At 38.9% G+C, this 17,330-nt stretch overlaps 1 protein-coding gene across 17 annotated transcripts in view; it reads right to left on the reverse strand.

The window, feature by feature from the left end:
- LOC123978562 (MAP/microtubule affinity-regulating kinase 3-like) overlaps positions 1–16,421 on the reverse strand; it is a 59,975-nt gene extending 43,554 nt beyond the window's left edge. For 6 of the 17 annotated variants that reach the window (XM_046061847.1, XM_046061863.1, XM_046061859.1 and 3 more), the window contains exons 1-3: positions 15,822–16,381; positions 11,032–11,214; positions 8,947–9,000 (exon numbers count right to left, since the gene is read on the reverse strand). In XM_046061847.1, the coding sequence (XP_045917803.1) occupies positions 8,947–9,000; positions 11,032–11,214; positions 15,822–15,872 (288 nt within the window). In that variant the 5' untranslated portion in view covers positions 15,873–16,381. Of the gene's footprint in view, positions 1–8,946; positions 9,001–11,031; positions 11,215–15,821 lie in introns of all 17 variants that reach the window. The other 11 variants (XM_046061862.1, XM_046061849.1, XM_046061848.1 and 8 more) reach the window with 4 other exon arrangements.
- Between the last annotated feature and the right edge of the window lie 909 nt (positions 16,422–17,330).

Raw genomic sequence — 17,330 nt, forward strand, 5'->3', positions numbered from 1 at the left:
GGGGGGGGGGTTAAATCACAATGCCCAACATTGCGATGTCTGTCAGCCATCAGTGATTGGCAATAATAAGTAGTTTCCTTCTGCTCCCCAACTGTTTGTTTTGAATAATATTTTTATGACTCAGTAAACATTAATTTAGTCTATAAAATACCAAAAAAATCCATTTCTTAAATTGCTATTTTATTTGGACACAAGTCAATTAATAATCATTTCAACAAAGAAAATAAAGCAAACATTTAAATTTTAAAGCTCTAACCACAAATGCTTGAAAATGTTTACTTGCTTGCAGAACTATTAAAAAAACTGTCAAATTATATTTCTGCTCTGAATTGAATCACTGAATTGACCAATCAAATTTCAGCTGCACTACATAAGACCTTTATTTTTGACAGATCATACAGCTGAAACATCTTGTTGAGTAAATCTTTGTTTATTTCTACCCAACTGTTGTTTCTGAATAATATATTACAAATAAATGTATTTTTATTTAATTTTGCGGCCAAGTAACAATCACTTCTTTTAAGTCTATAAAATTTATTTTGTTTGAAAAAACACAAAAATATACATAGCTATTAAAAATTCACAATAAACCTGATTGACTGGAGCTGTGACTTTGTTTACAAAAAAAATTTACTATTCAAGTAAAAAGCGAGATTAATGATATGATGCTTTGGCCTCCAAATGTTTTTTTCCCCCGCGTTGATCGACTAATCACTCTATTGATGAATTGTTTCAGCAGCACTATGCAGGACTTTAGCTTTATTTCTGATGATTTCTCATTAATCTTGTTGAAATGACTGAATCTTTGCTTATTTTGTGCATTTTTGCTTTTGTATCTCTAGAGCTTAAATCTGTTTTCTTGGGGTGGGGAAGTAAATTAAACGAAGGCAGTACAGCGAGCGGGGAGTCTGAGCAACAGACAACAACAACAAAAAAGGTTTCACTGGCAGATTCAAACCCGCGGTGCCTCAAAACCGCATGTCCACCGGGACGCCCTGATAAAGCCTTCTGTCCTGAACCCTGGCTGCTGGTGTCTGTCTGAGAGGCAAACAGATGGTGACAAACAGCGGGTGATGTTTTCACATTCAGTACGAGACTGCACGCCGAGGTGCTGCAACACACGCGGTTACAAGATGCTGTAAAAATGTGGATATATATATGTTGTTGCATGTCGCTCTCATGTTTAATATGAGCCCTCTGCCCTGTGAACCACGTCAACATAACACAAACTCATGAATTAGCTGGGTTGGCTCGGCTATTGAAATAAATTTATTTTACAGAAATCACACAAAGCTGGGGCGTCCTGCCACAGAATCGCCACTTAGTAAACTGACAAAACAAAAAAAAAAAATAAAAAACAGGTTGCGTTGGTGTGGAGAGTCTATTCAGGTACTGGTAAGACGATCAAATATGATCCAGGAATCTATATCATGGCAAAACACTATAAACAGTGGAGTATAATATTAAGAGGATCAACCTCAAAGTAAACAAATTTATAGCCTTCATGTTACAAAGTAATCTACCAGGAATGTGCGCTCGCCTTGCTGGCTGAGTCAAAAGTTGAGCCAAGTTCAACTCTTTTGCAGGAGCCCCCTACACTGGGGCCCCCAATGAGGTGGTTTTATTGAAATGAATGAGTGTAAATGCTCTGTATTGGTATAGCGCCTTTCTACTCTTCCATTCATACATTGAGCCTACGTGCTCCAACAGAAACTAATATTCACAAAAATTCATACACCAATTTGGGAATTCGGGGTCCAGTGTCTTGCCCAAAGACACTTCGACGTGGAGCCCGGCAGAGCTGGGGATTGAACCACCGGTCTTCTGATTAGAGGGCAACCCGCTCTATCTCCAGAGCCACAGCCGTTAGACAGTGCAATAGTAAGCCAGGGCTCTTTTGTTGCCCGTCATCCATTCTCTTTCATTTCCTGTGACCTCTTCTGTCCACTATCAAAATAAAAGGCAACAATGCCCACAAAGATATTTGAAAAGCATCCAGAATATTCAAATATCAAAATAAACTTTAGCTGCAGCCCCAGTCAGATCATCGAGATTCATGAGATTAATACTTTTGATGATTCTTCCTAGTTTCCACTAATGGGGATTTCATCTCTGCATTTTTCTGTCTCTGAATAGAAAACAGCTCAAACACCAAAATAAAACAGCTGTAAAGACAAAAAAAACAAAAAAAGTACTTCTAAATAGTAATTTAAACACCAGGATCGCGCAGTGAATGCCGGCTGTGGACGGTACAGAGATAATAAATCTAATTTAATTCCCAGTTCTGAGACAACTGAAGAGTTAATTATGAACTCTTGTCAGCGGGGCCTTCAGGATGGAGTCGACCGGTTTGGAAGCCATGTTAACAAAGTCAGCCAAGACGAGTCTGGCTGCTGACAAGGAGGAAGAGGAGGAGAAGAGCTCTGAAGTGAGCCTGCGGTCTCTTCGCTCTCATTAAACTCTGCCCATCACTATACTGGAAATACTCTCCTGAGCAGAGGTTGGGTCAGACTTTCTCATTGTCCGTCTTTTGACAGACAAGGTTGTAAAAATGACGTCATAATCTATTACCAACCTGTCACGGATTAGCACTTCTTTTTCTATTAAGATATTTATTTTGTTGAGAAAAAGGGGCTGAAATTTTACTTAATTCTACTCATGCATTTTTGTTGAAAAAAGATTTTATCATAATAGTTCTGAATGTTTCTTCTTTCACAAAAACTTCTGCAGCTGTAGACAATCTGCTTCCTGTTTACATCAGAATGCGCATGCCCAGTGTACGTGAAACGGCCACTAGATGTGCGTTTTAACTCATTTTAATATAGAACGATTTGGTGAAGAAAATCTGATTGCAATTTTTCTGACAGATATTTTGATTACGATTGGATTTTTTTCCAAGTTTGCTAAAGTTCAATATTCACTGCCAGTCTATTTGACGGGAGCTGGATCAAGCAGCACAGAGCTGATGAACCAGGCAGGAAGTCAGACACAGAACGGCACAGTCGATTTTCAAAATAAAACACCCTTTGCAGACTCCCAATCGTACATATATTCACACACACACACACACACACACACACAAAACAGTTAAAATTAGGGGTCGACCAATAATCGGTCAGGCCGATTATCAGCGCCGATATTTTCCAATAATCTGCATCGTCCATTTTAAAAACAGATAACCGATATAATTAATGAATAAAAAATGCCTTTGGCTCTGTCGCAGCCGCGTCTCTCAGTCTGTACTCATCACTCTGGTGACTTTGCTGCTGTAAACTTTACTTTTGTTTCTGCTCTGAAAACAGTTATAATAAAACATTAAATTTTATTACTGTTCTGAATTTCTTCTTTTTTAAATAACAGTAAAAGGCAATTATTTGGTAATGAAAAACCAATAAGAGTATAGATAAAGACCAGAACAAATAGTCAATCAATAAATGTATAAATAAAATAGTAACAATATAGGAATAAATACAATATAAATGGCAGCAGGTAAAAGACAAAGTTTATGATTATTTATCAATCCTAGTTAACACGTCCATCTCTGGGATGGATCTTTAATTCATTTAATTTACTATTTATAAAGATTAAACATGACAGTTAACTTTAATCTTGTTATTTTCAACAAAGTTTTGTGTTGGAGTTTGTATTTCTCAACTTTGACAGACGCTTAACCTACATTTTAATCGCCGTCTTCATGATTAGCTAATTGCGTTCTTTCAAAATCGCATTTTGATTTGAAAGCGATTAATCGTTCAGCCTTCACAAAGATAAACTCTGATACGCAGCTAAAATGCTGGATGTGGATGTAAATTGTTTTCGTTTTTAAACTCCATTTTTCAACAAAAATGTAGTGTGGATGTAACCTTAATCTGTCAAACATTACAGACGACATTAAGATTTAAAAAAACAAAACAAAATTGAACCTTCAGTCAACGTGATCCTTGCTCCTGAGGTGTCACAAAGTACAGAGGAATAAATCTGAGCTGGTTTTCTGAGTGACAGTGGAAACACAGCTGGAAGGAGGAACTTTATCTTTACTGATTACTAGAATCAGTGGCTCTGAACAAATGTGTTTACGGTAGTTAGGTTGTCAGTGTGAGACACGCATACTGATACTTTTTAAAAACAAAACCCATCTGCACTGTCTTAAACAACACATACAAACCTTTTGGCACCTGGGTTGGCTGAAAAACAGTATATGGGAATACTTAAGCAGGTATTCTATGCAGCAAACAGAATTAGTGGAAAAACAGGAGAGCGCCCGATGATTCACCACACAATACAACCATTAAGGTCGAGGACGTAAACCTGCTGGTGATCCAGTCATACCACCGCGATGATGCACAGCTGTCCCGATTACGCAATCTGTCTTGTGATCAATACCAAGCACCTTCAGAACAAATGACACACAGTTTGAGGGTGAAATCACACCTTCACTTAGTGGCAAGCCTTCCTTTACTGCATGTTCCTGTTTAAGTTAACGCTGCCTCAATTACAACTGATCTGAGGCTTGTAAACAAAATCCCCCGGGCTCGCCATGAGATCATTTACTGCATGTGTTTTGGTTTACTTTCATCCCACCAGGTCAGAGACTTAGAGGTGAGTCACAAACAAATCAGATTACAGCCCCTTCGCAACATCAGCCTCGAACGATGGCTGTCGGTGCCGTTCTTGCTGCAAATGACCCACAGCGTTTATTTGAGTTAGGAGAAAAAAAACATCCAGACTAGTTTACCCTGAGTACATTTTGTTAACCTCAGCTTTCTAAACAAGAGAGAGATTCTCAGTGCAGTTTATTTGGTCCCTCTAAAGCTTGAATGTTATTGTTCCCATCTGGACAAACAAATCAACGTGAGGGAATAAACTCTCTGGCTTAAATTAGCTGCTCCAGTCTCACCAACTTTAGGACATTTTACAGAAAACTGGTTTCTCTCTGCCTTTTGAAGTTATGAGGCCACAACTGATGAGATGCCTTCAGGCAGAATGACAGACTTTCGCCTTAATAAAAAAAAAAAAGGAGCCATGTCTATTTGTTACCCCTCGTCACTCGCTGTAGTTTTACGAGATTGTTTCTTATGTCGTTTCATTTGAATACCAGAAAAGCAGAGATTAGCAAAAAGCCCAAAGAATATGAATAACAGACTCGAAGGGACACTTGATAGATAGATTACTTAATAAATTTGGACATAATTTCAAAGTGTTTGATAACAGTACCAATACAATACTTTCCATATTTTAGTGCTGTCACAATATTGGAATTTCTAACTTCAATACAATACGTTAAAAAATATCGATTTTTGATACCATTTGATACCACTGTGAATTTAATTACTCAATTATCTAATCGATTCATCTTAGAAATTAAGTAAAGTTAATAGTAGTGTGTGTTCAGCAGAACAGCATCAGTTAATTTATTTCTGACTTTAGTCAAGTATTTTCCTCTCAGCTGAAACTCTGCTGTCTGAGATTCCTCAGAAGCTGCAGAACTGCATTCTCTACTCATTCAACTTCCACTGTAAATTTCCGGCTAAACTGAGGCTTTTTGAAGACCCTTTTCTCTCTCGCCTGCCATTCACCAGTCCTGTGCAGAGTTTTTGCCGCGCTGCCGACAACTGCATGCACGTCGCGGTTCCTCGCGGGCCTATTTCAAGTAGCCACCTATTTAAAAACAGATATAATAATCTTTGTGTGGTTCATCAACGGTGATAAATTATCCAAAAGTCTCGCGAGGTGCGGACAACTCTGCACAACACCGGTGAAATCAATTAATTCATCAATCAATTATCTTTGCGTTGTGGAAAAACTAGACATGTGAGACTTCATCTTGAGACAATTTTCACTATTTTCTGACATTTTATAGAACAAACAACTAACTGATTGATTGACAATGAAAATAATTGTTCGTTACAGAAATATTTTTGATGCACTGTGGCATTCCTCCTAAAAATGACGTCTACTGCTTTAATAACAGCTCCACAACCACTTAATGAAAAGCAAAACCTCCACACAGGGAGCAGAGGTTGTCCCAGACTCTGAGGATCCAACAGGACATTGTTTACATTTAATCAAGACTTCCAGGTGTCACACTCCCTCCCCTGACCTTTGACCTGGACGACAACAAGACCCTCAGCAGGTTGAATCAGGACAGAGAGCAGAGAACAAGAGTTCGAGCCAAGAGCAGCTTGCCAGGAGCCAGTGACAGATGTGAACGTCGACTCAGCTCCTCACAACTATTAAGAACAGAGGCCGAAAATAAACATTTAGGCTTCAGAGACGATATCCCCCGCTATGAGCCTCTCGCCAATTCTTCCAGTTACATAATAGGTCAGGACACAGCGGTGCCGGCTGTGATGCAGGTTGGCGGTTACAGCATCACCAGCTCAGAGGAAAGAGGGAAAATAAACACGAGATCCAATCCCTGGAAACTCATCTGAACCTCAACACAACATATGATACCATAAATTTTAATGGATATATGTTTCTTAATGCCAACAAATCATATTGTAATAATAAATCTCAGTTATTATTTAATTTAAAAAGGGGAAACTTTCATATATTTTTGTTTTTAAGTCTAGATGATTACGGCTTACAGCTCATGGAAATCAAAACTCCAGTATCTCAAAATATATTACAATTTTGTAAAAGAATTTATAATACAGAAAAGTCAACCTGAGAAGAGCTCCAATCAGCTAATTAACTCAAAACACCTGTAAAGGTTTCCTCAGCCTTGAATCTCTCAGTCTGGTTCAGTTGCTGACAAGGAATTCACATTTCTAAGATGCACCTGTTCACAGTGTCATTTCTAAAGCTCGGTAATTTCCTAAACCAGCACTGTAGTTTTTAGCAAATGTTACTTAAATGGGAGTAACTAGACAAGCATTTTTCGGGGACTAGTTTCAACAAATTAATATACATTTGGTGCTCTAGTGAGTCTTTACGGAAACAATGTGGTTAATTGGTGTATTATTATGCAGTTATTGATAGTTTGTGATTACAGGAGGTTAAAGGAAATCCTGACATTTATCAGATTTGTGACCGATTATAAAGGAATGGTTAAACATTTTCAGACACATGTTTATTCGCATTTCTTGCCAAGAGTTAGATGAGAAGATCAATACCACTCGTATTTCTGTCTGTTCAGTATGAAGCTACAGCCAGAAGCCGGTTAGATTAGCTTAGAGTGGAAACCGCTAGCCAGGCCCGGTCCAAAGGTAACAAAATCCACCTACCCTAACAAGTTATATCTCGTTTGATTAATCCATACAAAAAACAAAGTGTAATAATAAGTGTAAGGGGAGTTATTTGTTGCATTATTTCTCGTCTGGGACACGTCTATCGTTTTTCCACGCACACTGAGCAGAGCTACACACAATACAGCCTTTATGCTCGATGCTCAAAGTGTTAAGTAATTGCAAGATGAGGGCCAGGCTCAATTACGGAGCAACAATTTAAACCACAACAGGGTTTCCTTCAACTCTGAATATCCAAGTTACAACCTAAAAAGAAAAGAGACAGAAATCTAGCCTATTAATAGAAACACGAGACAAGAATAATAACGTTTAATGTGTCAGTCATTAGAAAAAAGTACTAAAATGTATTGAGATGTAGTCTCTTTTTTTCAAGTTGTTCCATTTCCTTAGAATAAACATTAAAAGAACTCAAAGTCTCTGGTGAACAACAAGAAAAACAAGCTGACAAATTCCTCAGAAGAGGGGTTTTTTTTGTCTTCCTCGGCTGTGATAAAACAGTAACCTAAAAACAACAAGGACTGCCGACAAAAGCCTCACGCTTTGTGTGTCTGTGAACAGCGCCGTCATGACTCAGTGTTTTTCTGTCAGCGTAGTGTCACAGCCAACGCCAAAGGGCCCGGGCCTCTGAGACACAAAGGCCCAGAATCAATGGAGCTTTGGAAAAACTGATGGAAAACCACTAGCTGATCACTGAGAGGGACGAGGGGGTAGAGGAGGGCTGGCTGAACATCAACACCCAACATCATCACCTTATCCACCAGCAGCAGCCACCGCCGCCGCCGCCACGGTCTGCCCTGTCCCCTTTTCTACGTCTGATGGGCAAAACAAGCCTCCGGAGCTGCAGCAGCCGAGTCAATACCACTCTGAATTCCCTGAAACCACATCCAGAGCCAACATGTACAGCGGCACAGATCAAAAACAGCCACACACGCATATCTCCCTTGCTAATGACTGTACACAAAAAAGAAAACGGGAAACAGGGCTACAGGCAGCTCTTTCTCTCAACTCACTGACTTCAAACTGTAAAAGTGAAAATGCTATTCACAGGGCAACAAAAAAAAAAAAAAAAAAGGAAAAAAAAAAATGAGCATTCACACTCAGCCCCTGAAATTTGCATTTTAAAAGCAAGCCGGCTTCCTGATTTGGTTGATTTAACAAGGAAAACAAAACTGTCAATCTCAGTTGCATGACAGCCAAGCAGCATGAACTGGAAAAATCGCATTCAACTTCTCTAACAAACATTCAGAAAAACACCATTACCTGGAGTTTTCAGCATACTGTGTTCAAATAGGACAAATGTTAATCTTAAAAGCGACCAAAATAGTCAATATACTTGTTTTTTTGTTTTGTTTAACTGAATAGGCTGAACAGAAATGATTAAACTCAACTCTAACCCAGATATAATCTTCCTTTTAGACTTCATTTTTTGATTTTAACAAGCTTTATAGTCCAAAGCTTTCATTTAAAATGTAAGTGGAGCAGTCGACGTAGAGCTGAATCATCTCCTCCACTGCAAAGGCATCCCACTAAAATAATAAAAGCTCGACTCTATATGGAGAACACATGCTCCGTCCCAGCATGCCCCGCTTCCCATTTACACAATTAATACTCAATCTGTTGTGCTTCATGAATTTGTAAACGAATTCTGCCACAGCGTGAGTGTATAGCAGAGGGGAGGGAAGAAAGGGTGAATTACCTTCTGAAGGCTGTTTGGGTTCAGCTGCGTCTTGTCTATTATCTTAATTGCCACCTGTGGTGAGAGAGGGTGAGAGAAAAAAAAATAAATAACAGCATTGAAACTGAGCTAAATGAAACAACAGCAGAGGAGAAGTGTGAAAAAGAGGAAGTGGAATATGACACAGAAATCAATAAGCACAAAAACAACCACACAGAAGGAAATGGAGACTGAATCTATATTTTTCAACGAGAAAATCATTATTTAAAGCTGGGGGAAGGCAACACTGGAGAAACTAGCAAGAGACAGCTAGATTTTTAAAGTATCCAACCAAATAAAATCCCACCTCCTTCCTTCAGGCCTGCCTCTAAAGTCTCTCCTTTAAAACATGTCCATGTGCAGTGAGTGCACACAAGTAGGCCAGCAATCATTTAGTTTAGTGTGTTATCTGTCAGAGCATTTGATTTATTGATTTCTGTCAGGATGTAAAGACAATTTCAACAACTATAATCCAAAAAAAATGCTTCTGAAATAAACTCCAGCTTTAAAGACTTTAAAACCAATCTGAGAGCAATAAGACAGTTTCAACTTCCTCCTTGGGAAAAAAAAAAAATAAAAATAAAACACAACTACAGGATAATTAACGACAGAATCAGGTGGGGATTGAGTGTAAAAAGAGCACCATAGTTTCATTCAAATGTCAAATGCTGGGTTAGGAAGAAACCTGCTCTTTCCGTTCATCAATTATGAACAAATCAAATGCTCAGCGGCTCTCCCTGAAAACATCCATTACTGCCAGCAAGGTTTAGAGCAATGAATCTGTCTGTATGTGGAGCTGGTAGGGCTGGGTTTGAAATGCACCTGAAACCAGAGCCAAGACTACCCAGGTTTTGAGAGATCAAAACGATACTTTTGTCGATACCTTAAGTTAAGAAAAATAAACATGTTTTTTTTATCTATAAAATCCTTCATTTTACATAAGAAAAGACGTTCTTAAATGGTAAACACTGTCCAAAAACAAGCAGCCGTGTAAGAACTCTGCCAAAATACAAAAGGTCAAAAATTTGCAGATTTCTAAATTGAATCAGGAATCCAAGAAGAATTAGACTGGTAATTCAATGCCAGCTTTTGGTACTTGACAGTTTTCTCACTTCACACAAAAGAAGTATTGGCTTGTAATAACAATTGAATGTCATCCCAGAAGCGTCATTCCCCGGCAAACATCTCGGAGATGAGCTTAGAGGGAGCGATGTGTAGAATCTGCAGTGAAACAGACTTCACCCCGTGATAAAGTTAAGATGGTCTAACTTATTTATCAGGCGTTTCCCCCGTATATTCACCGCCCAGCTACATTTATAGGAAGTAACTTAACGTTTATTAGCAGCATGTCGTTACTGCCTGCTTGTCCAGTGTTAAGAACATCAGGGACAAGCTTAAGAGTAAACTGGTGCAGAACTCTGTCCTGTACACATACTGTACATCCTGATGGCTAAATTATATTTCAGTTTTCAGATGAGTCTGAAAAACTGGTTGGTTAGAAAAAGAGGAGACGCTGGTGACCATGGAGGAGCTGTGGTTAGGGATGCAAACTAGTCGACATTTAAGCTAATGAGGAGACATTTCCTTTGGATTTTAATGAACGAAATGCTTGCTAATTCTACAGCACGGAGAGAATAAAAGATTAATGTCACAAGCTGTAAATTAGGACACAAGAGAAACATGAATAACCCTGTTTATAATGATTCTGAAGTCATATTAACGGGGTCACTTTTTTTTGTATTTGCAACAGGAAATGTTTTTCATATTAAGTTTTAATATTTACTGAACTTAAGTTGTTGCATTTTCAATGTAAAGACTTATGTAGGATCTTTTCATTCTACGTATGCTGTAAGGGAAAGATTATACACATCTCACGTCATTTTAATTTACCTGCTTTGTTTCTTTATATATATTCTACACCTGATTTCTAAGGTTGCTGTTGTTTTGGATATTCAACTTCATGGGTTTATTAATGCGTGATTATGTGGAAACACAAATTTAACAGGATTCTGAAGTTTCTCAGTTGAACACCTGAACCACGACAGCTGGTGTCTGTCTCCGTCTCACCTCTCTGCCGGTGAGGATGTGTCGGGCCAGTTTGACCTTGGCGAAGTTGCCCTTGCCGATGGTTTTGAGCAGCCGGTAGTTGCCGACGTGGGGCTGCTGCGGCTCCTCGGAGCTGCGGGGTCGCACGCCCGTCCGGCCCGAGCGTGTGCTGATGTCCGCACGGCCATTAGTGTGAGACGTGTGCTGTGGAAAAAGACATTATTTTAGACGAGTGCAGGTTGTTGAATTGTACATTCTGGGAAACATGTAATCAGCGGTGACTCAGGTTGACCCACTGACGTATCTACTTTAACTCTGTAGGGAAAAAAAAACAAAACACTGATATTTATAGTTCTGCATCCTGACAAGGAAAGAAAGCTTTTCTTCCACCAGCCACAGATGGCTGATAAACTCAGTATCTTCCAGGCAGTTCACCTTCACAAAATATCAGCGCCTCAAAAATAAAGGAAGATATTACAATACTTGCAGGCAGTTTTTGACCCATTTCGAATCTTACAATTTCGTTTATACCATTATTAAAATACTAATTCTGTAATCTGGATAATAATGTTTAGTCGACTAACTGTTTAAACATTTGGTCTATCAAACGTGAGAAAATAATAAGTCCTAGGTGACATTTTCAAAATGCTTGTTTTGTCAAAACAATAGCTGACAACCCAAATATATTCACTTTACTATCGTCTAAGACCACGACAAGCACAACACTGCAGATAAATTTTCTGTTTCAGCTCTAAAATTACTTATTTGCAATGCAAACTGCTGGATAAATAGTGAAGTTACAGTGGTAACCGTTGTGCAACAATGAAGACAAACAGATTAGGAACATGTTGTGCAGCTTATGGACGTGTGCCCACTTGATTTTTGATTAAAATCAGCTTCAATTGTCCCACCCAGAAAGGAATGAAAAGACTTGCCCAGTCATTGGCTGCCTCTTAATAATGAAGGTCATGTTCAAGTAAGAAGACCTGACAACTAAACCGAAAAAATGTGACCAGGTTGAAGAGCAGGAATCTGTCCACAACAACTTGTTCCAGATACTCTTGCTCTCTCGAGTCGTCCCTCAGTTTCTTGTTTTGAACAACAGCTTTTTAAGCAGGTTAGCTGCCATAACAGCAGCTAACACAAACAACCACAACAGAAACATTACCTAATGTTAAGAGACTGCATTGTTGAAATGAACACCCCTAAACCTACAAGGTGAAATTAACATCATCTGGCTGGCAGCTACTGTCGTTGTCATTTCCTGTGGTGGGCATGCAGACTTTCTGAAAACAGGATGTGCACCACAGCACAAGGACGTTACTGAAAGGTTAAAGGGTCAGTGCATAACAGCAGTCTGGTTGAATTACGGTTACGATGCAACCAAGTTTGTAACCAACCCCCCACTTAAACCATCTCGTCTCAGGATCAGTTTAGTTAGTAGATGGAAGTTTAAACAATATTTACACTTATTAAATATCTTGCATTTGTTGTGTGAAACGTGTTTATTGCTAATCTTTTTGGCACGTTGACTGACACAATCAGATTGTCTCTCTGTATTGTTTGAGGGTGTAAAAAAATATGTAAGAAGATGTTAAAGAAATATATTCAGAGAACAGACACTTAACTCCTCAGGATACACACTAAACATTAAGAAAACCAAGTGCCTGCTGGACTCCATAGTTAACGTGCAAATAAAAGATTAACCTCTCGGTGCAGGAGGAAGTCTGGTGTCGTGACTTTGTGGTGCCCAGTTCTAACAGCACCACCAATGGAGGGATTGATTTTTATTGGGCGCTGCGATAAAAAGCACCTCTGTGTCCAAACAACGATCTGCTAGATACTCGGTGCGGCCTCGGTATCGACCGGTGCCTCATTAGCAGTGGCGGTGCCCTCTGCCCCGCCCGGTTCTACCCGTCCCCTCCCCTCCCGTCTACAAACCTAAATGACCCCATTCACGCTGGAGACAATGAAAAGGACGATGATCAAGTAGGAAACTTAACAACAAGAGTTTAGACTTTCATGCAAAGCTAGAATTTTTACATAACAGCAGAACAGAGGTAAGACAGGAAAGGCAAGAAACATTATCTGTACTTTATGTTTTCACTTCACTGTGCACCAATCCAATTAAAAAGATTTATAGTTGTCACATAATTCTTTAAGATATTGCGCAGATATTACTCCTAAAATTAAGATTATTTAAGATTATAATAACAGAGATACCCCACAGAAGACAGAGTCACCATTAGGTAGGGCAAGGGCATAATACAACTTAACACCACAGGAGATATAAAAAGCCATAAACCACAATAAGGTCACTTTAAACTTGTTTCTAAGCAGCACACACACTTTGAGGAATATTTTAGGACTTCTACAGTGATAGCAGAGGAGATAAAAATACCATCAACTAGGATAAGTATAAATATCACCCGCTAATAACAAAATAAAAAAAGGACACAGAAGAACTTGTGTATTTTTTTTTTAAAAACACCATTTCACCAGGTAACTTCCTGTAATAAACTTCCTGTAAGATAAAAAAAAATCCCTGTTTAATTTGATCCTTTTTTCAGTGGTTACTCACGAGGCTGCGGTGTCTCCTGGCTCCCTGGGAGCCCGTCATGTTTCAACAGGAAAACACAGAACACTGGTGATGCCCATAGAGTGTCCCACAACACCAGACTTTCCCAACCCAGAGCCCAGATAACCACAGAGAGACCAGAGACACAGGAGGAGGAGGGGGCAGGCACTGATCTCAGTTAAATCAGGGTGACACACCGGAAACCAAACCTTATCCTTTCATATTAAAAGCATTTAGTCAGCTGCTTTCACTGTGTTTGGATGATACAGTCTAGTATCTCATTCTGAATGACGCTCCAATGCAGTGTGATGCTAAAATTGCCTGCAAAGTATGTTTTACATACACCTTTAACTTCTCTATATTCTATTTAGAGCAGCAACTATTTCCCTAGGCATTAACACCACTGATGCCGTTTGTGCAAATAGCTCTTACTAGTATTTATTGTCACTTGTGGATCCCTTACTGGATGATTGTTGTTCCTCAAATGTAAGTCGCTTTGGATAAAAGCATCTGCAATTGCTGTTGATTATTATCCCGATTAATCTATATAAAACATAAAGACAAGCATCACTACTGCACAAGATGTCTTCATCATGTCTTGTTTAGTCTGACCAAAAGCCCAAAACCTAAACATACTGAATTAACTATTATTTAAATAAAAATATTTTATCAAATAATGAATATATTGTCATTTCTTCCGTTTTTATTACTGCCTCTACTGGTTCCAATTAGTGCATTTGCAGCTACTGAAGTGGCCTAATTTCCCAACAGGGATCAATAACATTTCACATCTTATTACTCCTATGCTCTTATTTGTGCAGGATAAGTTATCTGCAGCTGACTCTCTGCTGCTACCGTGATGAGTCATGAGATCCTGAAATCACATGTTACGTGGGGGAAAAACAAGGACTGTATGTAAAGATGCCACAAAATGGGAGTCGAGTTGAGTATGAATTTATACAAACCACTGAAACCAACAGTGGTGCATCCCAAACAGAAATGCAAAAATGCTCCCAAAAATGAAGGATGCATTAAGAGACAATATAAACCATCTGTTGAACTTTTATGTAAGGTTAGAGGTAGATCATATAGTAAGAAAATGTATGTACAGTGGTTCACATTGCTCCACTTCCTGTAATAAGAGTTAATGTTCAGTAGCATTGAATGAACTAATCGATGATCAAGTATTCAATCAATTCATCGTGAAGTCATTTACAACATTATGGTGCAAAGCATTTACTGGTTGCTGCTTCTCAACTGTGAGGATTTGTTGCTTTATTATTTTCTATCATTGTTATTTGAATCTCTTATATAGTTTTTGGACTATTTGTCTGAATAAAATAGCAATTTAAAAGATGTCATCTTAGGTTTTGGAAAACTAACAGGCATTTAGAAGTATTTTCTCACATTTAAAAAAAAAAAAAATAGATAGATTACTCTGTAATGCGAATAATAGTAGCAACTCTGATGAAATTAGAATATAACAAATATTGATAGATTATTAAAATAATCTTTGGTAGCAGCCCTGATATTCTTTTGTTGTTTATTTATATATTTAATTAATTAAAATGTATTAGAGTTTGCTTGTTTGTTTTTTTTGCTTTGGCCAAAAAGTCATCATTTTGGTCAATTTAATATAAATTTATATTTCGTTAGTTTAATTTTGAAAATCCTAACCGGAAGCTTTAATTATTACATTGTCACTACCTTGACAACGTTCTTTCAGACAGGATATTCTATTCGTCACGAAGAGGCGGGACTAACGGAGCCCATATTTGGAAGCTGAACGGTTGAAACCTTTGACTGACAGCTGGGAAAGCCAATGGCGAGCCGGAACAGAAACTACTGTTGCCTGCCAGAACCAGCAAGCAAAGTACTGTAGTTTTGTTCGTGGTTGGGCCTAAATATCCCGACTATATCTTAATTACCAACAGAACAATCAAATCAAAGCTATTCACTCGCCGACGAAAATATAATTTACATGTATATAAATCCCAAAATAGACATGGAATAAAATTAAAGGGCGTGCTTGTCGTAGAGGATATGCTTGTTTACGAATTAGAAGCAAAGTGTGAAACCAGTTGGCTATTACCCAGTCCAATAATGCAATAAAACGCCCTTAAAATCAGCCACAGCATCAGTAAGACATCCACCTCCTTCTAGTAGCATTTTAGGAGCAATGAACCAAAGTGCAGCTAGCTAAATAACCCAGCAAACAGCCCTTTATACTTACACTTTCCGTCACCTTCTCGTTGACCGTAGGCAAAAGAGGTTTTGTTGACATCTTTTATTCTTCCTTCTTCCACCGCCAGCTGCCGTCTGATGTCCCAAAAATCCACAGACACCTTTCTTCAGTCCGACAGCCGAAAAAACGAGATTATTGCTCTGCTTTGCAGCTCTCTCTCCGGGGGAACAGTCTCAGCATGGATCGTGACGATTTTTCAACCGGACGTGTTGGAGCCGAGCACCTGAACTGTTAGGGACCGAGAAAGAAATTCCTCTAAACTCAAGCGCATAATAATAAATCAAATTTTTTCCAGTATTTACATGGCACCGTTCATGGCCTGTGTTCAACAACTCGACAGGCGAACCACACCGCTCTCCGTTAGTGTTTGAGTCAGTGAAGCTAACTCAACTAACGCTCAGGCGCTGTGTCGGTCGCCACTTTCCCCCCCAAAAAAAGATATCACACCAGGCTTTTTTTTTTTTAAACCCACAAAAATAGCTGTGTTTAAAAACAAGCCATGGCGTCGATATTTCTTGGTAGGATTCAAACGGTTTGAGAGGCTGAAATACTCGCCGTCGACTCGGTTTCTTCCATCTCCGACGGCCCAAAGTGAAGCTGGTCTGTCTGTTTTAGGTGGGACCAAAATGGCTACTCAGCGGCTGGGCTGGATTAAGCTGCCTTCACGGACCCCTCCCAGGCTCCGACGTCAGAGATCTTTCAAGAGCAGTCGAAAAACCAACTGTTATTTTTACTATATCAAATAATATTCCAGTGGTACTCAGATCCATTACTTATTTAAGTTTTTTTTTTTTTTACTTTTATTTATTCAAGGGAGCTTCATTGAGAGGAATCCTTTCTTCTGCAGGAAGACCTTAATCATATTCACACCTGGAACCTGCCCAGTACAACCACTGTCTGATCTGCTGGTCACTGAGCAGCATTACTGGAGCAGTTGGGGTTAAGGGCCTTGCTCAAGGGCACCTCAGTGGTGGTAAACGAAGGAGGGCAAGCATGTTCATTTTCCACACCAAGATATATCCAGCCGGTCCGGGGATCGTACCAGCCGCCTCCCGGTCACAAGCTCGCTTCTCTAACCCCTGCCCGAAAAAAATACATAAATATTGTTATCTAAATGTTTTTAAAGTATTCACTACGCTACTTATGAGTCCTTCACATTCGTATATTATTCAGAAATCGGAATCAGAATCACTTTATTGATCCCCAAGGGGAAATTCTTGTCTCACAGTTTCTCACATTGCAAATCAAAGAATGAAGAAATAGAAATAATTAGAAAGTTGGTAAATATAATATAGATTAAAATGCAATGAGAATTGGCGCTAAAACGGAATTGAATATAAATATTGTGTTCATTTTAAATTCATAAAATTACATCCTCTCCCCCTATGATATGTTTGCACAACACAAACCCGAAGTAAAGCACAGGTAAATAACTGACACACTCTTTTACGTATAGCTCTGTTATTCTTTTATAACTTGCAAATCTGCTCATTCCAT

Source organism: Micropterus dolomieu, linkage group LG11 (assembly GCF_021292245.1).
Source record: "Micropterus dolomieu isolate WLL.071019.BEF.003 ecotype Adirondacks linkage group LG11, ASM2129224v1, whole genome shotgun sequence".
Classification (NCBI taxonomy): domain Eukaryota; kingdom Metazoa; phylum Chordata; class Actinopteri; order Centrarchiformes; family Centrarchidae; genus Micropterus; species Micropterus dolomieu.